This window comes from Argopecten irradians, chromosome 16 (assembly GCF_041381155.1).
Source record: "Argopecten irradians isolate NY chromosome 16, Ai_NY, whole genome shotgun sequence".
NCBI lineage: Eukaryota > Metazoa > Mollusca > Bivalvia > Pectinida > Pectinidae > Argopecten > Argopecten irradians.
The window spans coordinates 6,582,734-6,609,181 of record NC_091149.1 but is presented as its reverse complement, the minus strand read 5'-3'; the positions used below and the strand labels follow the sequence as shown (position 1 = coordinate 6,609,181).

At 33.6% G+C, this 26,448-nt stretch overlaps 1 protein-coding gene across 3 annotated transcripts in view; it reads right to left on the bottom strand.

Moving 5' to 3' along the window:
• The window catches only part of LOC138310501 (innexin unc-9-like), a 128,901-nt gene that overhangs the window by 59,098 nt on the left and 43,355 nt on the right, over window positions 1-26,448 (bottom strand). Inside the window, exon 1 of one of the 3 annotated variants that reach the window (XM_069251751.1) lies at window positions 24,259-25,222. The exons of 1 other annotated variant lie outside the window; for it this stretch is intronic. In XM_069251751.1, the coding sequence (XP_069107852.1) occupies window positions 24,259-24,290 (32 nt within the window). In that variant the 5' untranslated portion in view covers window positions 24,291-25,222. Of the gene's footprint in view, window positions 1-21,950; window positions 22,009-24,258; window positions 25,223-26,448 lie in introns of those variants that run through there. One more of the 3 variants, XM_069251752.1, reaches the window with a different exon arrangement.

Genomic DNA, 26,448 nt, shown 5'->3' with positions numbered 1-26,448 from the left:
GTTATCTATCGAACCTTTATACGGGCCATGCACTATACGCTTGAATATAGCTCTTTTTAAATGTATATATATGCTATTTATGGTTTCTAGCAGTTTCTGGCACTTTAGAGAAGTATGTAAATGATATTTATGTTTCCTAGCACTTTATATAAGTATATGAATGATAGTTATGTTTTCTAGGACTTTGTGAAGGTATATGAATGATATTTCAATTAAGAAAAAAAAATCTTAATTAAGAGATCAGGAAGCATTGCTTAATATAGACCGAAATCGGGTATATACATAGTAGATATATACACACATACTGTTCGGCATCTTTAAAATTTGGTATTCACTCTTACTTTTCTACCTCTAAGTCAACGTGACTCATATCAAATCATATAGTTTACATGTTACTGATGTTGCATCTTGATGTTGGCTAGTGCGTAGTTTGCTTCCAGTCCAAGCAAGTAAGGAACGAATAAAGTCGGAGAAAATGCTCCTTAAATCACATGTTTAATGATTGCGATGAGATCAAACTTCGCACAACATTGTCTACATAAGTTCTTTATATCTGATAATATGTCAAAAGTGTAGAAATACCTCCACATTTATATATTCATTGCATGTGTATACTTGATAACATTCTTCTTGTAGGCAACTATGATGTTCGAAGTAACCCGAGTGGAATTGACACACGTGATTGAATCATTAAACATACATAAACACCAGAGGAACACCGAATAATTATAACAATAACATGCGAATTGCGTGACCTAAACAATATTGTTTCACACAAGGTGTTATTAATGTATATTTCGACATCATTTTAACATTATATAATAACTAGACTTTGGGGTCTATGTCTTTGATTTGTAAGTAATTTAACGATTTAATTTATGTATCAAATAATGATTAGCAGTTCAATGATGAAAATGTTACGCTACAGTTAAGTCAATGTTCTGTGGCAAAACGGTAGCTTGCTGCAAATAGCAGTGATACGAATAACTTCGTATATCCACCTTTTTTTGCGGAGGTGATTTTTTTTTCAAATTTGCGGGACATTGCTATGATAGCGAAAAAAATAAATACTTAATATTGTGAAATGGTTAGTAAATATTTACACTAAAAGTAGGATCGGACAATTATGAAATCTTTCTAATTTAATATATGGTACATACATGGTCACAATGCTATCAGTGTCCTTTATTTCAAACCTCTGTTTTTTCATTCTTGGTATCTTAAACTTAGTTTTAGAAGACACATGTGCGATGACAATGTGTGACAACATTAAGCTGTATCCGAGGTCAAGAATGTCAAGTGTGATTTGATTTCCTATTACAAAAAACTGAGGATAATCCGTCAAAACAGTTTTTAAAGTTTGACCTTTTGCCAATAACTTGTAAAACTAATAAAGGTATTTTAAATATCACATAATGTAGGAGTATCAATGTCTGAAAACTATAAGAATATAAAGCATGGATCTGTAACACTGAATCGTAAGTCGTCGTCAGGTTTGAGAACTGATATGCTCGTGAAATGTTATATGTGCCATCTTAAAAAATCAATAGCTTTATATAAGGACACGAACTGCCTGAAAGGGTCGAGAAAGTCGTATCTATTTCTAAGAATAGACATGGTATTTCGTCACGATAGGATCAGCTTTCTCTGTTGAGTGACATAACAGGTCAAGGACACCGGATAAACATGTTGTCACGTGACCTTAAGATTTTTAATAATTTCCTTTCGCGGACCTGACTTAAGCAATAACAATTATCCCATATTGTGTTATTATGTTTAAAATTAAATATGTATTTGCGGCTCGATGTAGAATGGGTTGATGAGGTAACGATGAACAGAATACTGTCAACCAGTCTGTTTTTGCGTGCTATTTTTTCGCGATTTTTGCGATCAGAGTTAATTTGCGAAGGTTAATTCCCACGAATTACACATATCTGTATTGAAAGAGATTGCCAGTCAATTTTTAAATTCGCAAATGTTAATCTTCGCGAACTTGTTTTGAAATGGAAATCGCGAAATTTAGTAACCGCGAATGGAAGTTGGTTTAGAGTGGTTCGAGTGATGTTAAAGTTTTCATAACCTGCTAAGTGGTTGATAAGAGCTTTATCTGAAAATAAATAAATCTAGAAAATACCAAGACAAAAAATGTTATCAAGAATCATTTTTTCTGTTCTATATATATATATATACTATTCAGAGGTGTCGTCACAAATGGCGAAATTTACTTGTAAGCATAGATGAGAAATACGACGACCAAGGTTTTGCAGCAGGGCCTCAACAGTCTTGAACCTTTTTATCGAAGGTTGCGCTTATCTAACAAAAGGTAATGATTAAATTATACAGAATCAGTTATTTTAAAGTATTTCCGTGTAATCAAACTTAGAAATATTTGGAAACATTCCAATTTCAAGAAATAATATTTCTTGCTTCCTGTTGCATATTGATTTTTGTGCATTAAATTGACTTTTTTTTTTCTTTTTTTTTTCTACTTTTCAAAATCAAATTATCAAATACAAAAGTGATTAATAACGTTTTAATAAACAAAATTGTTTTGATTAGAAATATAAAATCAGTTTTTTAGACAATACTATCGAACAAAATAACACTATAATACAGAATTATTTATTTTAAAGTATTTCTGAGCAACCAAATTTGGAAACATACCAATTTCAGGAAAGAACCTTAAAAGTTCGGAATGCAACTAAGACTTGGTCTAATTCTTTTAATTATGAAAAAGAAAAATCATATTGACATTTTTCAGTAGGTATAATTGCATTTTAGTAACATAAGCTGTTAAAAAGCCTCAAAGGTACATTCAATTTAATGAATGACAAATTACATACGTCACTGCCAGTAGGAACATATGGCATGATGCTACAGAGGCCGTGTATAAAGTATAAGGTGGAGGTTCTCCCAGAATCCAATAAGACAGATCTTATGGAAGAGGCATAAACATTTTCGAATCACCTGGGATTTATTTACCGTACCAAGGAACCTTATTATCAGGAAAATGTATGATCACAATGGAAAGTATACGACATAATATAGAAATAGACATCTACGTAAGAAAGAATCATCATATTGAAAGAAACAATAGCGAAGAAACGCCCAATAAGAACTATTGATCAACTGTCAAATTATAAGCTCATATCAAATGTTTCGTTCGTTTAGGGCGAGTTCGAATAACGTGAAGGGAGAAAAACCACTTTAATGAAATGGTATTTCACATATGGAGTTTAGGTAATGATTATGTGTCGCATCGAATATCACGATATGATAGATACATTTGATAGATAAGGGTTTTTTTAAATTCAAAGACAATAAAGAATGTCACATAAAACATTATTTTTTGTACAACAATAAATACGTCAACATTTTTGTGCTAACTCTGAATGACACACTTCCTCTATAGACGAACTGTGTTGTTGTCATGGAAACCTTGTTGTGTATGTCATATTGGATTTTGACACATTCTGCACCAACAGAATAAACAATGGCATCTCAGTTGTCTCGGTAGAAATGATATGCCATGTTTTGTTTTGTTTACCTTTTTCACGCGTACTCGTTTTTATTTAAGCTAGGTGTAAGTGGTACGTAATATACAAACCACTATACTATTAACTTTCTCAGTGATCTTCAGCATAACATACAAACTCTAAAATGATGATATAATGACAAGGAGTTTAAAGTACGATCAATATTTTATGTGTCTATTGATAAATCATTTGAATCCAAAAAATACCTAAATATCTACTCAAACCCAGTTTTTTTAGAAAATTGAATTTAGGCGTATGTTATTCAATCACAGTTTGACATATATATTCGGTAAGCAATAGACATCCTGTCTTCCTAAAACAATTTGTTAGAAATAGTAGGAGGTCAAAACGTGGCATCTCTGTCTCTGTTTTCCTTAAATGTCTTGGCAGCAGCCGTAAACAGTTGACCTACTTTTCAAACCGTAAAATCTTTTAAACTGTTTTTGGTACACTTCCTCGGTCTGCGTGACTTACTGCTATTGCGAGGTTTTACGCATCGAATGTATTTATGTTGAAGAACAGGAAGCACCTTTGATTTGGCGCAGACGACAGCTAATTCAGACTCGACGATTGCGCCCGCTTCATACACAGACAGGATTTTTTCGTGTCAGTCTACCGTTAGTTAGCTTAAGAAGACCACAGGCCATTTTGTTGTAATAAATTTATGAGATTAATGTTTGATGTCGAGGACCAGGGATTATTTTGAGCATAAAAAATAACAATTTGCTAACACATGACGATTTTCTGGACTTACTGCGAGAGATTTATGTCATAACCATAAAACTATGATCGTCAATTTGCACGCACGGTAATATTTTCCGAAGTGCACGTGCGTCGCGAACACGCACGTTGACCGGAGGTGTTCTTCAGGGCCGGACATTATATCCCCTCGTTTTTTATGTTTATTAATTCTTTGGAATATCGATACTCGCGAGATTTGTCTCATAGCCCAAAGTCACGGAACAAAAGCCATGCACATTAGACTGTAGGTTAAATCACACTGTTTGTTAATATGAAGCCATAAACAACACGATATTATTAATGAATAATTTAAATCAGCAAGCATGACGATTGTAAATATCAAATACATAATTAAACACAGTTTTATTATCTCTCTTGTTTTGCCCTTTCATAAGCGTAGTTAGGAGTTTGATCTTTATATGCGTATGACACGTGCATGTGACTCGCAACATAAAACAAAACATTATTTGTTTTGTCTTTATTATTTGTTTTTGTTTATAAAGTTTGTGTATATTTACATTTTTATGTTTTTATTTCTATTTTTTAAATTTCACGTGTCTATGTATTTACCGGACACTTTTAGATATAAGCAATAATTAAAACCAAAAGGATTGATCTGATTACTGCAATAACTTATAAATATCCTACCTCCATGACATTAGCGTTCCAGGAAATGTTCATACCAGAGCCATACGTTTGTTTTAGCGAGCTGGTTGAACTAACAAAGTTGAAGAGCTTTGTAAACACGTAGACGTTCAGTGATGTTATGTGCTCCTGATCAACATCAATGACTAGTAAGTTCATACACATCAATACCAAGCAAGGCAATTAAAGAATATCGATAATTTCAAATATTGTGTAGAGTAGATTTCGTTCCGTATGTTTTATCAATATATAGGTTATCAAGTACGAAAGACATCATGTCGCGACGTCATGTGAAAATGTTAAAAATGAGGTGGTGACACGGAAACAATTCGAATTCAATGGACTATTTGAATTTATTGTCACGATTTTAATAAAAAAAAACTTAGTGATATTATGAAGTGACATCAGTTTTAAACTTTTTTTTTTCCTTCAAAAATTAGGGTTTGATCTAAGCCGGAATATGCTCATAATGTCCTTACGCCTTGTAGAAATTGTTCATTCGAACAAAATAGATGGTTTCAGAATGAAGTCACCAAGTTTTGTTGTTTAATAATTATACTCGTGCTCTATGCTAGTTTTGCTAAAATCCTTATTGAGCAAAACAAGTTACAGAACAATACAAATAGCACCTATTATGTTCAATCTATCCCATACAAAAATAACTCAATATTAATCTGTTTTTAAGATGCTAATGAATATCAAAACCACGCATGCCTACGTCACTGCATTCTGCGCAAAAGAAATTAATTAATATTATATGTCATAGATTGTTTCCACAAATAAGAAAGAGTAAGGATAACAATAATTCTTCAAAACCTAACAAACATGTCGGTTAGGCTTCCATTCACTGTGTTCATAAATCCATTTATCCACCTCAATAGAGGTAAACCATTGGAAAAACACATTCAACATTTTCGATTTTGCAGTTCAATAATCAAGTTCCGTTTATTGTAACATTTGAAAAATAAAAGAATCAGAATGGCTTATACATTGATTAGTACTATACAGCCGTGTCACTACAAAGTCGTGGGGAGGCATATTATCTGTGCTGGTTAACCAGCGAATCTCACAATAGAGGTGTAGTACTCTCATGGCGGGTTGGACACTTTTGGCAGAAACTGATTAGATTTAGGAGCCCACTGACTGTTACATTGTACTCTTAAGTAGCAATACGGGAATAAAAGAAATGTCAACCAACACCTCTCACATAATTTTTTTCATCAGCCCCGATGGGGGTTCTCAAACCTACTCCAACGCATTTTGCTTGTGTGGCTTCAAAAGTTCTGAGTTCAGTCAAATCATGTCATTGTTTATTTACCTACACCAATTGTTTATAATGGTAACTGTGTGTATATGTCATCTGACTCAATGTTGACGTCATTCTGAGAAATTGCATCAATAATAGTTTTAGACCCTTTATTGTTGATCAAAGCATAATATCAAAACATGTTATTGACGTAAATCATGCGTGACGGTTTAAACAGGTGGGATGCGCATGTGGCGAACATCTTTGAAGTTTAAACAATATCATCAACAAGGGACGTGGAAATAAATGAAGCTATGGAGATGTGTGTGGGATTATATCGACACACTCCAGCGAGTAGGAAGGGGGAGAGGTCCCGCTGAGGAACGGATCGATACCGAATATCATACACGCATAAACGTGCTAACAGAATATCTCCGGGCAATTGCCTTATAACAGCAGAGTTATCTAACCTGAATCAATATTTGACCAAGGAAAAAATAAGACGAGAAACAGACGAACCTGCTATAAGTGATACATCATTCTATATAAAGTACTGACAAGTCAACTTCATTTGATAAAATTTACTCTATAATTCTCTTTGTAATTTGGTTTGGTTTGTTTATTTTTACGTCCTATTAACAGCCAGGGTCATGTAAGGACGTGCCAGGTTTGTTGATGGAGGAAAGCCGGAGTACCCGGAGAAAAACCACCGACCAGCGGTCAGTACCAGGCAACTGCCCCACATGGGATTCGAACCCGCATCCCAGAGGTGGAGGGCTTGTGGTAATATGTCGAGACATCTAAATTCTCTTTGTAAAGAAGACCTGCTGCTTATTAGGGCCTTTGGATTCATTGAAAAATTAAAACATTTACTATAATTTAATATACGTATAGGTTATAAATCCAGTATAAAAAAGTATTGAGATAATTTTTGAGTTTTTTTTGCATACCTTATGTTAAAAGTACATTTAATTGAAATTTGATATAAGTAGGATTGGTAAAAAGTATTTGAAAAAAAATCACGTTTGATAAGAATATTATTGAAATGTTTCTGACAGAAGCCATCGTTTTGGAAATAGGAATGTGTAGCATGCATGAAACACATATACACATATTGAATGCAAGATGTGGAAACACAACAGTATTTGCAACATGCATGTCCATTTCTGTGTGGGAAGGAACTCATGACCCCGAGCTGAAGAAGAAGAATAACGGTCGAAAGCTAGAAATGATTCTCCTGGTTTTTCTTCTGATCGATCCAGACGCCAGAATATCACTAGAGTGCTAACCGGTAACAGGAGTTGTCCAGGAACACTGTTATTAATAGCATGGTAAAAGATGGCGTTTCAATCAAACGTATGATTAGGAATCAATAACGTTAAGGATGCTCATCCCGTATTTAAATTCATGACGCACTGGCGGTTAGGGATAACTGTATTGCTGTAATTATCGGCATACGCCCTGCTAACTAACCTTGCTTATCGGGATGAAATCAATTCATTTTTATATTTAAAAAAATACAGATATATGATTGATCATAAAATATAACAAACAAACAAAATTCGATATCTTTACATACACGTATAACTTTCTTATCATAAACCCATAATAAAAGTTATAATATTACACGTAAATCAACACTATATACTTATTTGAAGACGAAATTTTTTTTAATAATCATTGTTGATTTTATCGAATACAATAGTATTTTATTTAAAACAAAAACAAATAAATAAATATATTTATTTTCCACGTTTGGACTTTTTTCAAGAAACACTGAGTTAATTATTGTTATTGAAATAATTTGTTATTGTTATTTAGATATAGAGATTGCTCAATTTAGAAGGTTTCCAAGAGATGGTTATCGATAGTTAATTATGAAAAAATATAAATCCAATTCAGGAGACAGAGCATCCACTAATACCCAATGAGAAATCTGATTGTCATTTAATGTTGATATCATACACAAAGATCACTTTCATATCCATTTTCCCTGCTGTGGTAACGAGTTATCATTACCTTGCGTAGTGATACATCTGAAACATGTTGCGGTGACAACATAACCGGAAGTGGTCTTCGTTTAACAATTAAATTTGATTGATTATCCTGCTGCTGATAATTTTATTTCATTAATTTCAATTCATTGATTTTTGTCATATTGATAAGAGGTTAATAATGAAATCGTCGTTCAAGCATACATATCACAATGACCTTTGACCTAAGCCTATCAAAGTCATCTTTTTATCTTGTGCGGAAGACTGATAACTTCCGTTTTGTAGCGATACAGCGCAGACACACGTCAAGGAGAAACATGATGAATGTCGTGAAATCTTGCAGAGTCATCTAAATAGAAAGTTGCTGTTATGAAACAATTTCATAATAAAGCAATTTCATCATTCATAACGCTATTCCGAACGGTGGATTTGTAGACAGTTATTTGTTTACATGAATGCGTTTTATATTCAAATGTCAGATCGTCTATCTTAGAGAAATTATAACATTTGTTGGATTACAAATATATTCAAATTAAATTACAGTATTTGTTTTAAATATATTTGGGATCATTATACTCTGTATTTGCATATTAAAGAGTCGACTTTGACGGTTAGGTGATAATTGTGACGTCATGTGTTTGCGAGCGTAACGTCATGCATATAAAACGCCTTTGAGTTCGCTCAAAAATCATGACGTCACAATTAATATCTACACAGAAGGGAGGTAACTTTGTAATAAAAATGAAACGAGCAATTCACCGCTACTATATTCACGCGACAAGCAAAAACTAAAACGAGAAATGGCACCAGCAGAATAATAACTACCTAAAATATAATAGTATAAAATAAACGTAAAACATGAAAAAGATTTCCTTAGCAAATATCAGCTTGAAAAAGTTCACAATAAAAATCCCAATGGGATTGCATTTAAGGAAATGGAAGATGTACATGTACCATGGGAATATATCGTACAATGGCGGATGAAATGAAGTGCGCATGCGTCAAATGGGTTGTAATGATTTCAGACCTATCATGCATACCAATAACTCATATTTTATGGCATTTATTAATGGATTATCATAAGCTTTTGTTATTTGCAGCTGGGTTACCTGCCAAGACAACAAGCGTCGTAATTCATCTCGCCACCATGGGAATGAAAGCTGTCACTTCTACAAGGACAAGTCCATACAATATTTCGGGATTTCTTTCTAAAGGAATTCACTTGACATCACCGTCTTGTATAATGAATTATCGATGTAATATTTCATATTTGGCAGCTTATCTCATATATTCATATAAAAACTTAATCTACATATGTAATTGGGTACTTACTGGTTTGTCATTGTTTATATATAGAACATGATCTGATTGGCTAGCAGGTTCGGTACGGCGCGATACCATACTCGACAAAAGAACGGAAGTAACTTCCGGTTAGGCTATGATGGAAAGTGTATTTGATTTTCACGAAAACCAATTCATCGCATTCTGAATTTCTAATAACGTATACAATTTCTTAGCTCTGCATATTTACATAAAGCTAATTGTGTAGTTTCGTACGAATAATCAATATTGTAAATCTTTCTAAGCTTTGTTCACGCCATTGGATAGCTATAGTTCGATTCTCCTCCTTTTCGAATGTCAATATAAACATCATAGTATCTAAGGAACCACCTCATCGAACGAGCCCAAACACAATGACATCCTTCATACATTTCAACTCTTAGCTTCCCCGAAGTGTATAAGAACACGTGAAACTGTTCCATAGTTGTAGCTACGACTCACTTCATCAAGGTTGAAGAGGAAAACTAATATATACAGAGGCTTACTTGATAGCATAACATGAGACTCGATAGGCTAATAAATACATGAATACCCACTTGAAGTTCCATGTAAAATTTATTTGATTAGATAACTACGATGCATGCTAAAAACCATTTCAACTTTGCATGAAATCGGGTATTTAAAAACAGTTAAAATTGATATCTACTATGTGATGACAATTGATAATAAATATTCAATATTATATTATTATCAATATTATGATAGCGTTGGTTTGTATTTTTCATGAGATGCATTTTTTTCAAATGTCATATGTTAATGGACAATTCCATCCCTCCGATCATAAACTACAAAGAGGGTTTGCCGGCATGCATTTTTAAAGCTAAGATTAATTAAGTCATTGAAGATTTAACCTAGATTGTATTAAATACCAGCAAATTGTATTGGAAATGATAGGATATATAACAAATATATTAATGCATATTGTGTATGTTTACATGTAATAAACCATTTCTACTCTTCAAGTTTGTTTTTACTTAAACATAATACGTAAATGAGTTATCCAACTTTGTATTGTATTTCTATTTATGTTATTCCATCTTTGCATATTACAGAGTTAGCTCCCTTGCGGGTAGGTATCGATTGTTACGTCATTATTTTGTTAGAGCAATTCGCGTCCGAAACGTATGATGTGGCGCTCCCAAAGACATGACGTCACAATGAATACCTACCCGCAAGTGCAGATAACTCTGTAATATGCTAATTCGGAATTGATATTTCACTAAAATAACAGGACCATACAACCTATAATTCATCCTGAGCTCATCGAGTATTATCGCGGTAATATCGATGTAATATCTATTCCCCGAGGAGTTCCGCATGACCTACAATTAAGTATTGTCCTCCCTGAAATGTTTAACCATTTCCCATCTCATGTATTGATAGGAAAGTGTAGATTACGTGCATGTATGAAATATCGCACAAAATTGCTCGATCTTTTGATTGTAAAGCAGAATATCTAAATTATGAAATGGCAGTTTTATATTTTGCTTTATTCTATGTATTTCACAGGTTTGCAGGTAACTAGCCCTTTGGTTTTTTTTGGGTTTTTTTTTTTTTGGGTTTTTTTTTTTTTAATTCTAATTTTGTTCTTTTTTATAGCAAAACGTGTTTTCGGCGTGAGTACACTGTTGCGAGTTAGCTTTGAAACCGGATTATACGGAGAAAACCTACCAACCTACAGTTTGTACCTGGCAACTGCCCCAGTAAGGAAATATAAATAAACCACAGCCTAAACAAAATGCATGCATAGCCATCAAACAGACATAGGCAAAAGTAACATAGGATTATTTATCATATAAATCGATAAAACACAAAACAAACACAACAACGGGATTTCCAAGGCAACAAGCATACGGATGCAAATCTTACTTTGAATAGGTCTTTCATATGATGTTCAAATACGTCGATATAACACAAACTGATGTAAAAGCAAGTCTGAACGGAAATACACTCTTTATGATAAATAAAAGCCTTAGAGAGTTCACTTTTTTTTGGCGGTGATTTAATTTCGCTTTTTCACACCTATCGACTTTTTTCACGGCAACTTATTTTCGCGATTTTAAGTTCCATGGTACTTATAGTTGAAATAATATTAACAATATTTGCGAATAATAATCGCCCGCAAAATACGCAAAGGTTTATTTCTCGCGAAAATTTGCTGGTTTGCAGTAACTGATCTGATAAAGGCTTGTATATTTCACCTTGCGTATTTCGGTGACAGGGGAAGGACACCATGCAATTTTTATACTATATATATTGTATGTCCGTACCGAGGTTTACCAGACTCTCTCCAGTTTTTGTTTGTAATTGTTGACTGAGAAACTATCTACCGTCTAATAAGTCTGGTAACATCGACACAGTCGCGTGTCTTCCGATTTTCTATTAATAGTCTCGAGCAGTTAATCACACTAATTGATTCTAAGCCATGTTAATTTCAGAACAGCGAAACGAATCAGGAAATATATTTCATATTTTTTTTCGTTGATGGAGTCTCCGCGCACGGAACAAGAACGAGAAATCGACATCGATACTCTACCATTGCCTCGCATTGATAACGTGTCGTCTAAACGGACAGGTCGATTTAGCATTCTGTATTAAATACACACATTAATCATTGTATCGACATTACTTTGCTATTCGTAGTTTTTTTAGCTCCAGTAGTAAAGCTTGATACATTTCGTTTCTAAATCAAAATATTGTCTGTTACTGATGATAGAAGCGCCACTCAAGTAGGAATGCTAAAATATAAATGACTGCTTTTTGAAGTTAATACCCATGTCATTATATAAAGCAAAAACATGTTTTGACGGGTCTTAAATAAGACTTCGAAATGCATAGTGATAACGTATTAAATATTCATAGGCGATCAGGGTAAATATGATATCACAAAATTGGTTTGCATATTTGTGTTATCAAGTTCACCTCTGCCATCGTACTTAGTGGTATATTACGAAAATGGTAATCATGTACAGTATATACTATACTATGCTAGGTCCCTGTCCAGTCGAATTCGGTGTAAATGGTTCGTAATAATTCTAAGTGAATGATTCGTCTGAAACAGAAGACCCTATGAACGAATTGTTTTAAATATATCAGGGCCCAGTTTCATGAACGTTCCTTAAATTTAATGAATCTCTTAATTTAAAATTCTCCATTGAAAAACATTACGGATTTTAAGAAGGGTTCCTTAACTTAAGATTGTTCCTTAACTTATACAATGCTTTCCAATCGGGATATTTATAAGTTAAGAAATTCCTTAAAGTTGAAGACTGTTCATGAAACTGGATCCAATACATGTTAGGAGAAAGACATCTAACATTAGACCTACCAATAGCAGATCTATCAACCATAAAACGGTAGCGCCATCTGTCATATAAATATATCCCGAAGAATGCGTCGGTCCCGATATCAACTTCAATAAGACGAAATCCATTGTTCTTTTAATTTGATTCAATTAATGTCAACGGATCAGCGATAATTGGGCGAGATCGCCGTAAACAGTTAACGTAACCCTGTTTTATAAGCTTTTATCAGCGTAACTGTCCGCACCAAATGCCGTTTCCACCGTTACACCATAAACATTGATAATAAACAGCTATTTTCAATTTACGTTATGTTAAAACATTTTTCTTTAAACTATGTCTTTGAAGGGCTTTAATGGTTCCTGTTTAGCTTAAGTGTCGGTTTGATATTGTCTTAATGTTTCCATGTGGCATTTAATCTCGCTATACAGAAGCATACGTTGGTGGTTTCACATGGGGGTAGAACAAAACATTGCTGGTGACACATCGGTGAATTCTCGTCGTGGTCCTTCAAGTCTATGTCATCAAGTACCAGGGCATTCGGTAATGTTATAAAGAATATGACCGAATGCACTTTGAAAAGGTTCAAATGAACGAACTAATATTAACACTAATGGTATTTATATGTACAAATTGTTTGAAAAAACGATATCAGAAAGTATCCCGTCTTTGCATACCACAGAGTTAGCTCCCTTGCGGGTAGGTTTCGATTGTTACGTCATTATTTTGTGAACGGAATATACGTCGTTTTCTCTTAAACGAATGACGTTACGCTCTCAAACACATGACGTCACACTCAATACCTACCTGCAAGTGCAGATAACTCTGTAATATGCAAATTCGGAATATGCAAGATGACATTTTTGTCTCTATCGTGCGATTAATATGTTTTTTTTTTATTATTATTTTTTAAATTCATTTGTTGTTTTTATAATCCAATATCATTAAAACCCATTTGAGTTGTTAAATCGATAAATGGTAAATTTAAACATCGCAACAAGCTATAAACATTAATCATCTTAGTCAAAAAGATCCTTTGAAAACAGACATTTTGATTTTTCGGTTGGGGGAAAAATGAGAAATATATTGAAACTGCTCCAATTGGTAGATAAATGATATTGGAAGGTTCCACTTTCAAAATACATATGTCTTTCTACTGTTATACAAATTGATATGTTTCCTTCTAATACTCGTGTGTTTGAGACACAAATAGGGAAAGAATTGTAAAGAAGGGGGGTAAAACAAATCTCTTGTAAACAATAACGTTATTTATGAGTGAGTAACACATATCCTTGGCATGTCCCTAGCGACATATCAAATATCCTACTTCTCGATACTGGCGGATGCTGGGAGAAATCTGTGCTATATTTAGCCATCGAGGCTCATTATTTTCATTGAATAATCGCTGTTTGCTGGTATAAACAAGCGATATGTATAAAATTCGATATGTTCCGCTGCCATGGCTACTTTCAAACCGCTCAGACGAGGTACATGCTGTCGACCAGTACATATTGCATATGATTTCTAACTCTACATCATGTCAATAAAACAACATTTAAAAAAAAATGTTATATGATTTTAAGACACTTTCAACACTTAAAGCTTAGAGCAATTTATCGTCAATAAATCTGTACAAAAATGATATTTTTGAAATCATTTCTAAAACTCAAATTATTTCGATATTGTTCAAACGCGGTTAAAATAGCAAAAATAATTATTTGTTGTAAGAGAGTACTTAACAAATATGGAGTTATGACCTACTTGGAGTATAGTAAAAGGGTTTTGAATTAATCTTTATCTACATATTATGCATATTCAAGTACCGTAAACCATATATGTCTCATCGAATCAGAATATTTTATTGAAATGTATTTAAATTTAATCAACTTATCTGCAAGATTTATCTCCGAGAACCTAATTTGAAACGGAAATAAAGATTTAGTACTTGCAAAAAAGATAAGTTGGTTTGCATTTCATTGTTTAACGCTACTTTTCTTAAATGATTAAACATATATGAAACACATTTTCTTAGAAATAGTGCTAACACCAAATGCCCTGTGATTATTTCTTAAATGGTCAGCAGAATTCCCCGAGGACCTGTTTGGGGTTTAATTCTCAGGAAAGGTCCGGATACGAGAAATCCAATTTGTAATGGCATTTTCTAAATCAGGATTTGGCGACTGAAAAACAATAATCTATCGACATCAATACGGCCCACAATCCCTCGACAACCCTCGATAAATTGGCTTTTCTGCCAACACGCCAAATAAAGAAAAGGCGTAAAGATCGACAATGGTGCGTCAACCACAGACAGCATTAACAGCTTCATTCAGCGGCCGAATCAATTGTACTTTAAGATTTGTGAATGAAAAAATAATAAAAACTGCTGAAAAACCGAATAATAAAATTTTATAATTCATTATAAGGCTTTGTGGTATTTAAATCATTAAATGAATTTTCAGAACGGTTCTTCTTGAACGTGTAATATATGAGTCTGTTGTCATAAATCTAGCCCTTGGCGAAATTAGAAGTGCTACCAGTAGCACAGCTAGGGTATAAATCGTACATATAAGATGACCTTCAATAACCTTCGACATTATGTGACCGAGCCACCAGAGGCCGTATTACAGGAAGTGACCAATTGTACCCACTACGGCCAGTATGGACACAAGTGTGATGACCGACCGTATACACCTTTCACTCTGAATCGTCATTGTCCAGCAGATTTGACATTACTCTGACTTATTAGGAAAAATTGAATTGTCACTCGGAGTACGAATATTCTATCACAAATATCCTGTCTGGTTGTTAGATGTTTCCCGGCTTCTATCTCCCCCTTTTATGCCGTAATGGATTGCCTCCACCATTGATTTGGTCGGCCCAAACTCAATTTGAAGGGAGAAGCAAGATGAAATCTGACCAATTAGTATAAAGAGAATTGACATTTCTGTAGAATGTGATTAGGGTAAATCTAATAATTGTTACTGGAGTGTGTGAATGGACGTGCGGACTACTCGGTATGGTACATATGTTACACTAGGTCATTCACTGACCAGTTCTCGCACACTCGGTAGTGTATCTCTAAACAATAGGCATTGTATCAAAATCTAATCAAATATGAAATAACGTTATATACCATAAAATAATTAAATAATGGCATTGTATAAAAACACAGTCAAATATGAAATAATCGTCATATACCATAAAATATTTTTATAAAGGCATTGTATAAAAACACAATTATATATCAAATAAACGTCATATCTTATACAACAATTTCAAGATAAAATAATGTTAAAATATAATTCACGAGTAATGAACAGTATTCATCGTGTCAAAATCATCATTACATATTAAATAAAGGTCATGTAATTATTATAAATGTTAATGAGATTAAAATGAAATATATAGCTTTAATATCATTTCTGTTCCTAAAAAAGTGTAATGAATAATATCCATTTTATCTAAATCACTTTAAAAATATGAAAAAAACATAATTAATTATACAACAATTTCAAAATAAAATATACAATTTTGATCACATTTCACATCCTAATGGTACCTAACGGGTGAAGAGTAATAGTCATTGCATCAGAAACACAATTAAATATGAAGTAATTGTCATAATTTTTTCAATAATTTGGAAAAACTGAATGTATATTTTAGATGAAATTCATGTTCCTAATGGAAATAAGTGATGAACAGCTGTCATTTTTATCAAAAGCACCATTAAACATGAAATAAATGTCATATATAATACAACAGTATAAAAACAAAATTTATATTTTGATACAAATTCTATTCCAAATGGAAACGAGTGATGTGTTTAACGGCGGGAGGTAAACGTAACACCTGTTGGTCGATGACCGAATTATAAAATATTGTAAAAAAAGATTAACGTATTGCTATTGATATTGAAATTTGTTCAAATAAACGGAAGTAAGAATCAAAGAAGACAACATTAAATTTCCTTCCACGAAATTATACAACTGTACTGCATGATGAAAAAGACAAAACCTGGTATTATGAAGAAATACGTATTTTACTGTTTCCAATACTGCAAACACATAAATGATACATTACAACAAAGAAAAAAATCCTGCAACTTGCAGCAACTCTGACCCCAAGTATAGTAAAAAGTCTTAACCCACAATGAATGATAAATCCATCAGTTTTATCTTACCCGCGTAGGAATCTAGAAAGACATATTCCCTATTGAGGGATAGAAGAAAGGATAACGTTAAAGAATGTATGTTCTTGACGTTTACATGACCTCCAAAAAGGATGTGGAAATGTTTAAGATAAAAGGTTACTAGGTTTTAGAGCCTAAAAGGTAGGAGGCTGGTCGTCAACCTTCCTCGGATTATTCCCGTAAAAACTTTACATCCGGACAATAATGTCGTAAAACCAGAACATAAACACGTGTGTTAGCATCATTATGTTGTGCCTTCCCTCTTTAAGATTTTGTACACGGAGCTATGCCGTGACAGATAATTCGATTTCTCGCCTCCATTCATGGGATCTTACCCAACATATATATCTGACAATGCACTCTTCTTTGCGTGCGTGGAAAACGTTGGGGTATGAGGAGAACAGTGCCAACAGCGTTACTGCTTTGGTATGAATATAAACCCTGTAGGCCAAGAGTAAAAAGGATCTTCTTAAATATGTAAACCACATTTAATGGAATATCTAGAAAATGTATTTTATAGACAATGGAAAGTAAAACAAACGTTGTCCGTATGTCCGTATATACAGATGCCATAGCGAAAAATTCAACAGAATGTACAAACATCAAAGAGTGCATGACCTTAAAACGCTGATAACGCAGAATTGCTATTGTTTAACGCGTACCAAAAGCCCCTGATACAGAGTCAAATAAACATCACAAACCTCATTGAGGTCAATTAGTACAAGGAGAGAAAAAACAATTTCTCAATGAGTCAAACAAATATTAGAGTAAGAGTCGTATCTTGTCATTTGAAACCAAATACACATTTGAAAAAATATCATCTTCCAATATGATGGGTGGCATCCTGTCAAAATAACAATGAATATAGTGGCAAATAGATCGGATCATTGTCATATGAAGTGATGAACAATGCGACAGAAATACCCTTCAAATATTAGCCTTAATAACGTTAAAAGAGAATATTAGCACCACATTATATTATTTGATTAAGCCCATTAACATGAAAGCCCTATTCAGTATTTTGGAGATAGTAGCAATAAAGGAAAACTATTTCGCTGTGTCACAGAAACTAATTTGCCTGTAGTTTGGCACCTTAATAAAAACCATTATTGACTGACTTGATTCAATCAAATCTGGTCTACCATTAGGGGTTAATTAGTAACTTGACGCATGATGGATTAATTAGGGTCAGCTAAAAGGTGTAAAAGGTCGTTTTTGTCTATTTCATTTACCAAAGTCGAATCTCAGATATCACGTATCTTTATAGAGTTAAGTGGTTGAACGAAACCAAGCACTACCGCTCCCTGGAAATGATACATCTCAGAATATAGGCATCCCTGCTTTATGTACGCTAAACATAGAAAAAACTAAATTGGATGTGTCATACATTTTAGCATTTCTTGAACAATTACTTTGTTTTTGTATCTCACGACTTTTTGGTATTTGATGCTTGACAAGATTTCGGTTAAGCCTTTATAGCATCTTTGGTGTGTAGTATGTTTTGTTGTTTTTCTTTTGTATAATACAAATGGCCAAGTTAAGATATTCCTTCATGTTATCGTTAATCATTCATTTAATAAATCACCAATGATTATATTGGTTGTTAATAGGACGTAAAAGTAAACAAGTTCAAAACCATAATTACATCAATAAATTAAAAAAAAATATGATTGGTATTCCTCTTCCTCCTAAAACAGCCATTTACAGGCTCCTTGACTTGTAGATTGAAACACCGAAAGATTTGGTACCAGAATGTTCTCGCCACATCAAGAAATGTTTTGTACGTATTGAACTTAGTCTTGGTCGTCTAAGGACACCATCAAAGATTTAAATTTTACAAATATACATATATGTCATAACACGGCAAAACCAAACATAACTTGTTATTATGGCATCATTTATGTATTAAAAACCATAAGGTCTGATGAATAAAGTTATGAAAGTCATTCAAAGGCACTAATAAATATATATCTCATATATGTATGATCTCTTATAAACATTAGTTACAATTCACAGGATGTTTGCACTGTAAATGCTATTTTTCTTTTTTCTTTATATTTGTTTAGATGAAAACGTTTCATCAGAAGTATTTTTTACAATTTCTAATAACTCTTGTAACAATGTTAAACGAAACTGTAGACTGCAACCTTGAATCATGGTTTGACCATATGTAACCCTCCCGATGCACTGTAGACGTAAATCTTATTATTTTTGACCAGTACGACAAAAATACACTCTGAGCTCTTATTTATTTGCGTAAAATTAAAATCTAATATATTGTAATTACTGTTATTACACAAAGGTGGTGAATGACATCTCGAGAGTTCTGTATGGACATAACAGCACACAGAGGAAGATAATGTAAACAACCTTTTTGATTTTTCTACGACGAGATCAATATTTTACTACTAAAATAACAAAAATAATGTGAACAGAAATTAAACAGGGTTTATTTTTCACAACGAACCTATTTAATTCTAAAAGTTTCAAGATATCACCCTTTAGCTTCTATAACAACCTGACCGAACTGAACTAATCCGACTCGGCCCTAATGTACCCCATACCACCAGTCATATATCAGATCCCGTCCAACCTGACACGTGTAGAAAGTAGTTTTCTATCAATAACGTTTTCCGTATAAATCCCGTCAGTAAAACAGCTTACATGTCCTAAATACGTTATAGATGTACCAGACGGGTATAAGAGCTGTCTTAACTGTTGTAATATATCGCCCCCCGTATAATAAAAATGACACCGCCAACCCGATCAATTTAAGATACCAATATGAAATACGTATTCCATAATTTTGGCCTTGTCGAACTGCGATAATAGCAAAGCCATCGCACGTCCTCCGTGACCTAAGTCTAATAGCTATTCTTTATAATGTTGAAAGCTATTTGCTTGCAGAAATAAATATAGTTCAATAATATCAATTTATCAGTGTCTTTGGTGGTCTAACAAATGATTCTCAGATGTTCCTTGGAATTGTTTGTAATAATAAGTACACTATTTGTAGCGTATGTCAACAGATTGGCAACGCTGTATAGTATGGTAGTAAAATTCGCAATAACGTGTCTTTTGAAAATTAATTTGAATATTAGCTGGCTGTTGTCATGGCAACTCAACATTAAAGATATGGGTAATTTGATTGAAACAACAAACACGACGGTTGGTTTTGTTAAATTTTACCGTGAAATTATCCTTGACATACTACACGTACATCCTTCTTTCATTAAACTAACACAAAAGGACAACGAATGAGGTATTTTAGCTATTGAGGCCAATGAGAAACGGAGTAGGATTATACGCCCCTGTGTTCGGGAATGTAACATGATTAGGTCTAGTTTTATTCTTAGTTCACGTTATATATTTTCATACGTAAACTGTTCACTTGCTGGAGAAAAATATGAAGAATACATCGAAAACTAAATACGAAACTATAAATACGAAACTATTAATTCTGACTTTTGTGGTACAGCACTTTAACGCTTTAACCACTCGGGAACTGCTCAGTGTTAATGTGTCTTATACTCTATCCTTTCTCTTATTCGTGACAGCAAATACTTTTACACTAACTTGACAATTGTAAGGAACTTTGGCCATCTTTATATATGGAAATCATTTAAAATCAGAATAATATTCATCTAAGAATCTTTTGAAATATTTCTTTGTATTTCTAAATATTTTTTTAAACGGGAACACAAATATAACAACCAGAAACTTATATAAAATTATGAACGAAACATAAAAAAGAATTCTGTTCAAGACACATGATACTTCGTTTCAATGGAAACTGTTAATGAACGCGACATGACTTACTATAGCGTTAAGGGAGAGATGGACAAGAATACCGTTAACCGCCGCTCTGGTGAAATTATTAATTCATTTATCCCTGATAATCCTAAATGGACTGTTCTAGTCTTTGAACTAGACGAGTTCAAATGTGTCTTCGGGGTGAATAAGTAAATGAAATAAAGCATATCGTCGTTTACTAACGTGGTAGTGCTTATTTCCTACATATCAGCCGATTTGACCCTCAGAGCTGGATATTTAATGTGATTACATATGAACACCTTGTTCCTATCACAACCCTATCGGCATGGATTTGTTTACATGTACATCTGACCGTATTTCAACCTTTCTGTACATTCCTCCGAAATCTGACAATATTGTAAACAATTTATACCAACTACCAACAGAAGGCCCTGCTAGAAAGGCTAACAGTATTAAAATACACCAACATATCTGAAGGTTTTCTAAATTTTATCAAAATCTATGTACATCATCTTATATCAAATTGTTGTGAAATTATATTTCAAACTTAATAGATATCACATGAGTTTTGAAATCTATGAAGTTTAATTTCCATGCAACTGTCATCCGCAGGGAGAAAATATACAACTTAAACAATAGAAATTCTTTGTTCACAAATTATCGTTCTATTGGCCATTCTCAGGCACAAGAGACAAAAACAAAAAACATTTTAATTTTCTTGTCTGATAATGACAACAATTTCAATATTTGTATTCGTTATCAACGTCACAATGTTTTGATAAACCGCAAATGTATATCATATAAACATTATGTCGCTCGAGTAAATCAAGTCAAAATGCAATAATTTGCAGAAAAACATATTACGAAATAAACGACCACACATCAAATATAGTATAAATTTTATCATTGTTATATGAACTACAAAATGTGGAAAAATAACTTAGAAAAAACAATCTTCAAATTATTGTTAAAATTACACACCAAACAACGTCAAACTAACTGCATAGACAAAATAAACACTAGACTAGAAAATAAGACGTTTTTGCAGTATAAAATAACATTATGTGCACTTAATATTTTACCATATTCCCCAAAATTAATATTTTTTTCTTTTAAAAATATTTTAAAAGACAAAGCGGCCTGTGAATTCTACAGATTTGCCTGAACTGTCTTACTCACATGGATCTGTTAATTGCGATATCACTCTAACGGGGCCGTACAATGGCGATGTTTTCTGCTAAAATATAAAAATACAAGCTGGTCTGTCACTAGAGTAAGAACGAATCGGTCATGTTTTACCCTTTGGAGGTCATTAGTGACACAATTCTTTTACAATATTATAAAATCAAACACTGAATTCCAAAATGTTTTATGATATTACGGGTTAAGCCAAAAGTTTTACCTATATGTGAAAAGTTTTATTTAACTAGCATTTTTTTAAAGTTACTACAACTAATCAACCTTGACATAAATGTACGTATTTCAAAAAAGAAATATCTTAATGGATACTTTTCTTAACGTTTTGATTAGCAGGTTTTGTTTCATTATGAACCCTAGGTATTTACTTTTGGTACAAGAACTTAATTTATTTATTACAGTAAATAATTTGCGGTATTAAATATGCTATTTTGTAGCAATTAAAATAATCTTTAATATTGATATGTTTCAGTAATTGTTCAAACATAGTTGATGACGCAACAAAAGATGTTGAAAGATGTAAAGTCAAATATGAATAAAAATAGACTTCCAATTTATTATTTAGGATACAAACTTTTTGGATTCATTATCTTAAATTGCAGTTTTAATGGATACTCTCAAGGGGTTAAATTATTACACAGCTATACAAATATAATCTGCTTGGTAAAATAGACGAAGATTAAGTGATAGTGAACTGGAAATTTATATATTATGTTTCCGTATATTATATAAGTGCGTATTTTATAGAAGATATCAATTCGAATGGATTGAGTAGTTATTGTTATTTCACAAAAAGAAATTGTATATTGATGTGTTAGGCTAGTATTATATCACGCGTTAAATTCAGAACATTATTTCTTTTTCTTCTTTGAATTATATTTACTAACGATAAATATTAGGATAAAAACATAAGATAACCCTTTCCTCATTTAACGCCCGTGTGAAGTAAAACATCTATCAGATGGGAAAAAAGACTTTGCACACGTAAACCGAATCTAGGTTTATAGATATGAAACACAAGTACTACATCATATTATTTAACCTTATCAGTAAGAAATTATGCTACATAATATATATGTTAATCGCAAAACTGAATGAAATTTTGATATATGATAGATCTATTGATATTAAACTAATTTAAACTAATTTGTATTGAGAAAATGTCAGAAAGGTGATATAAAAATAAATTGTTTTGACACTTATGGTTCAAACTAAATTAATTACTTAATCAACTCTATAATTGATCATGCACGCTGTTGTCTATTTCGTTTCATAAATTAATGCAAATGACATTGATGAGCATGTAGTAAATAACCATGTTAATTTAATATCTCTATTTAATGTCGGATTATGGCTGTAAAACCACGTGTGCATTTTCCACACCATGTCCTCCTATCTAATAACCATGTAAATAAGGGATGCTTAAATAACCAGACGTAATTGAATATCTCACATATGACCATCATTTATATGCAGGCTTTTAGGGTTTATTCATAGAAACCAAATCCACTTCGGGGATTTTTTTTTATCTACTATGTTATCCTGTTTTATACCTAATACCAATTATACTGTGAATCTGTACTTATAACATGTGACGAGATGAGTATCCCCCCAAACCAAATCAACACTCTGTATCTCTCCCCCCAATCGATGGCCGACCTATATATCGACATGAATCTTCACCATCACTCAACACATGGTGATGATGGTTACTGGCCGCCATATTTAAAACGAATAACAGTCATAATCAGGTATTGATGGTACTATTCCCGCAGGAGCAGAGCGGCATTTTAACGATTTATTAGACTAACATAAAACAGTACAGCCTGATTTGTGTGAACATAAATACATACAGACAATGTACAGTATGTTAGACACAGAGAAAACCTTCCTGATAAAATTACCATCATCTTCACCAAATCTGGATTTGATGACAAATCGATCAATACTTTAAATACAAATGAACGATTTTTACCAGACGTTCATGACAAACATGGTTGATACTGGGTTAGCGATGATTTCGTAATATATTTACATATGTTTTTTTTTTCGTATTGGCGTTTCTCCCATATGGTAGAACCGGATGTAAGCATATCTGTCAACACAGACAATACATGACAGTCTAGCACATCGACAACTAAACAGACTACAATATACATAGGATTACAACATACAAAATAACAACCTAACTGCCGTATAGTGTATTTATTGATTCATTAAACCCTGTGGTCTGGTCCCTACAGTTGACAGGTTACCATTTATAATTTACACTCTAATATTATATACTTACAATCCGTGATGGTGTTGAAAGCTGTGCAGCATTGTCACTCAGTCGGTACCAATGACATTGGGTAGCATGTCCGTAAGTCGACAAGTAGTTCAAATATTAGGTAAGGCCGAACAGTTTCTATCGCCGATAACAGAAATAAAAACCAGATGAACGTGGAACGTTTGTTGTCACAAGGCTAGCTGTTTCCGTCTGAAGAGACACACGCTTTACAAGCACGAGGCGCGACACTGCCACGCATCCAATGGGCGACAACGAAGATAGTCAAACACAAGGCGAGTCCTGAGACTCAAATGTTCTGATCAGTTGACGTATAAAGTCTAATGTCTAATAGAAAACGAGATATCGGTTGGTGAGAATGGAGGCTAAGCAGGATTAAACCGGAGAGATGATCAACACTACATAGGCAAAGCAATTGCTAGTTGTAAGTCTCTGAGGGAAAATCAATCCATCCTGGTGTATCACCTGTGCCTCATGGCTCACAACAATCGCCAGGCTATCACCACGACGCACAACTCAGATTGGAACCTAGCAATTAATGGACCCACAGCTACAATGTCACAGAGAGAAAAATGGCATGCTCAAGTCACCAACGCGTGGACATTACACCGCCTAGCATCTGATAGTGACCACTACTGACCACTTCTGACCACAGAAGGAGGTGATACCATTATATGGTCAGTGGTATGGGCAACACTTTTTAGGCCATGACGTCAATTCTGGAGATCGATGACCAGCAGAATGTCACATTGGTAACGTAAACCTGCAGGACACTTATGTTTTGGTGGCAATAAATAGCTGAAAATCGCATTTGTCTCGGTATTGATCCAGAGGTGGCTTTAGCCAAATGACCGGTAATTGCTAAAGAAGATTGGTTCACGTTCGATTATGTTCTACAAAAACAATGTTATCAATTCGTGTTTTTGCCGGATATGAGAGAACAGTTCATGTGACCTTAAAACTGAAAGTTGTATCCGGTTTCATATATAGTAAACGCCATTTAAGCATGTCCACAAATATGGCGGCTGTCTGTTAGTCCAGCGTCATCACAGTGTTTACAGAAACACAATACCGCAGTAAAGAAGGCGTTTAAACAATATAAACGTCAACTGTACACGTGGCTGTCAGATGCGATAAAAAGGCAAATCACTGACCATTCTTTGGTATCAATACAGCAAATCCCAGAGGGATAGCAGGCGACTCGTTTAGTAAAAACACCCCAAACACTTGGTCCTTGTCCGAAACAACAACGTTATCCTTTGGGATCTATGGTGATGTGTTATACGCAAATATGGCGTCGGTCCAGTAATGTGTACAAATATACAACGATACCCCAGGGATAGAGTATGCTAAGTCACTATATAGTGGTCTACGTTTTACTGTAAATCGTCTTCCTTGCACGTTAAGTCCAGCGGGGACTGATTTAAGTAGTATAATTCTCTTGTGTAAATGTATTTGTTTGACCACTTATCACTGATCAGAAATCACATTATTTAATAGGATGCTACATTAATGGTTGTAGAATTATATTTTGTTGATGACACAGATTCTAAAAAAATATCCAATCAATCTCGCCATCACGTTTTCGTTGCCTTTGATATGCTACCTTCATTCAAACTTTTCCCTGACCTAGATAGTTTGATATCGTGATGTCGTTAGGAAAACATAATTATGTCTCGTTTTAGTGGTTTTTACTTAAGTAGAATGCAGACAATATGAATTAAATGCTCGATGCCATCAGCTTAGAGACTGGATTGTTTAGAAGTCTAATATCGCTGAGATACCAGGCATGGTAGCTATTTGTCACAGTCGCTGACCAAGTCTCAGAATCGATGACTGCAGGGGAAAACTAATACTGGAAGAATAATTATTCTGGAAATGTCAAGAAATCTTCCAATTTCTTGATAAAAATGCCATTTCACTACATTGAATGAGTAGATTCGGACCGTCAGTGTATCCAATTTATCGTTACCGTATGCAGTCCAGCGTTTTCATCAGGGTCGCTAGATAGGCAAACCTTTTAGCTAACTTAGGTTGAGTAAAGAATGCCCATGCTAGTGTGGTCAAATGAAATCTCGTTTATTAACGTCATTCACGTGATTGCATCTTGGCACGCGCTATAGAACAGCCACACGTACAAATCTAAACATATCAAGTAATTCTACGCACTACAAGGTCTTGACTGGGTTTTAG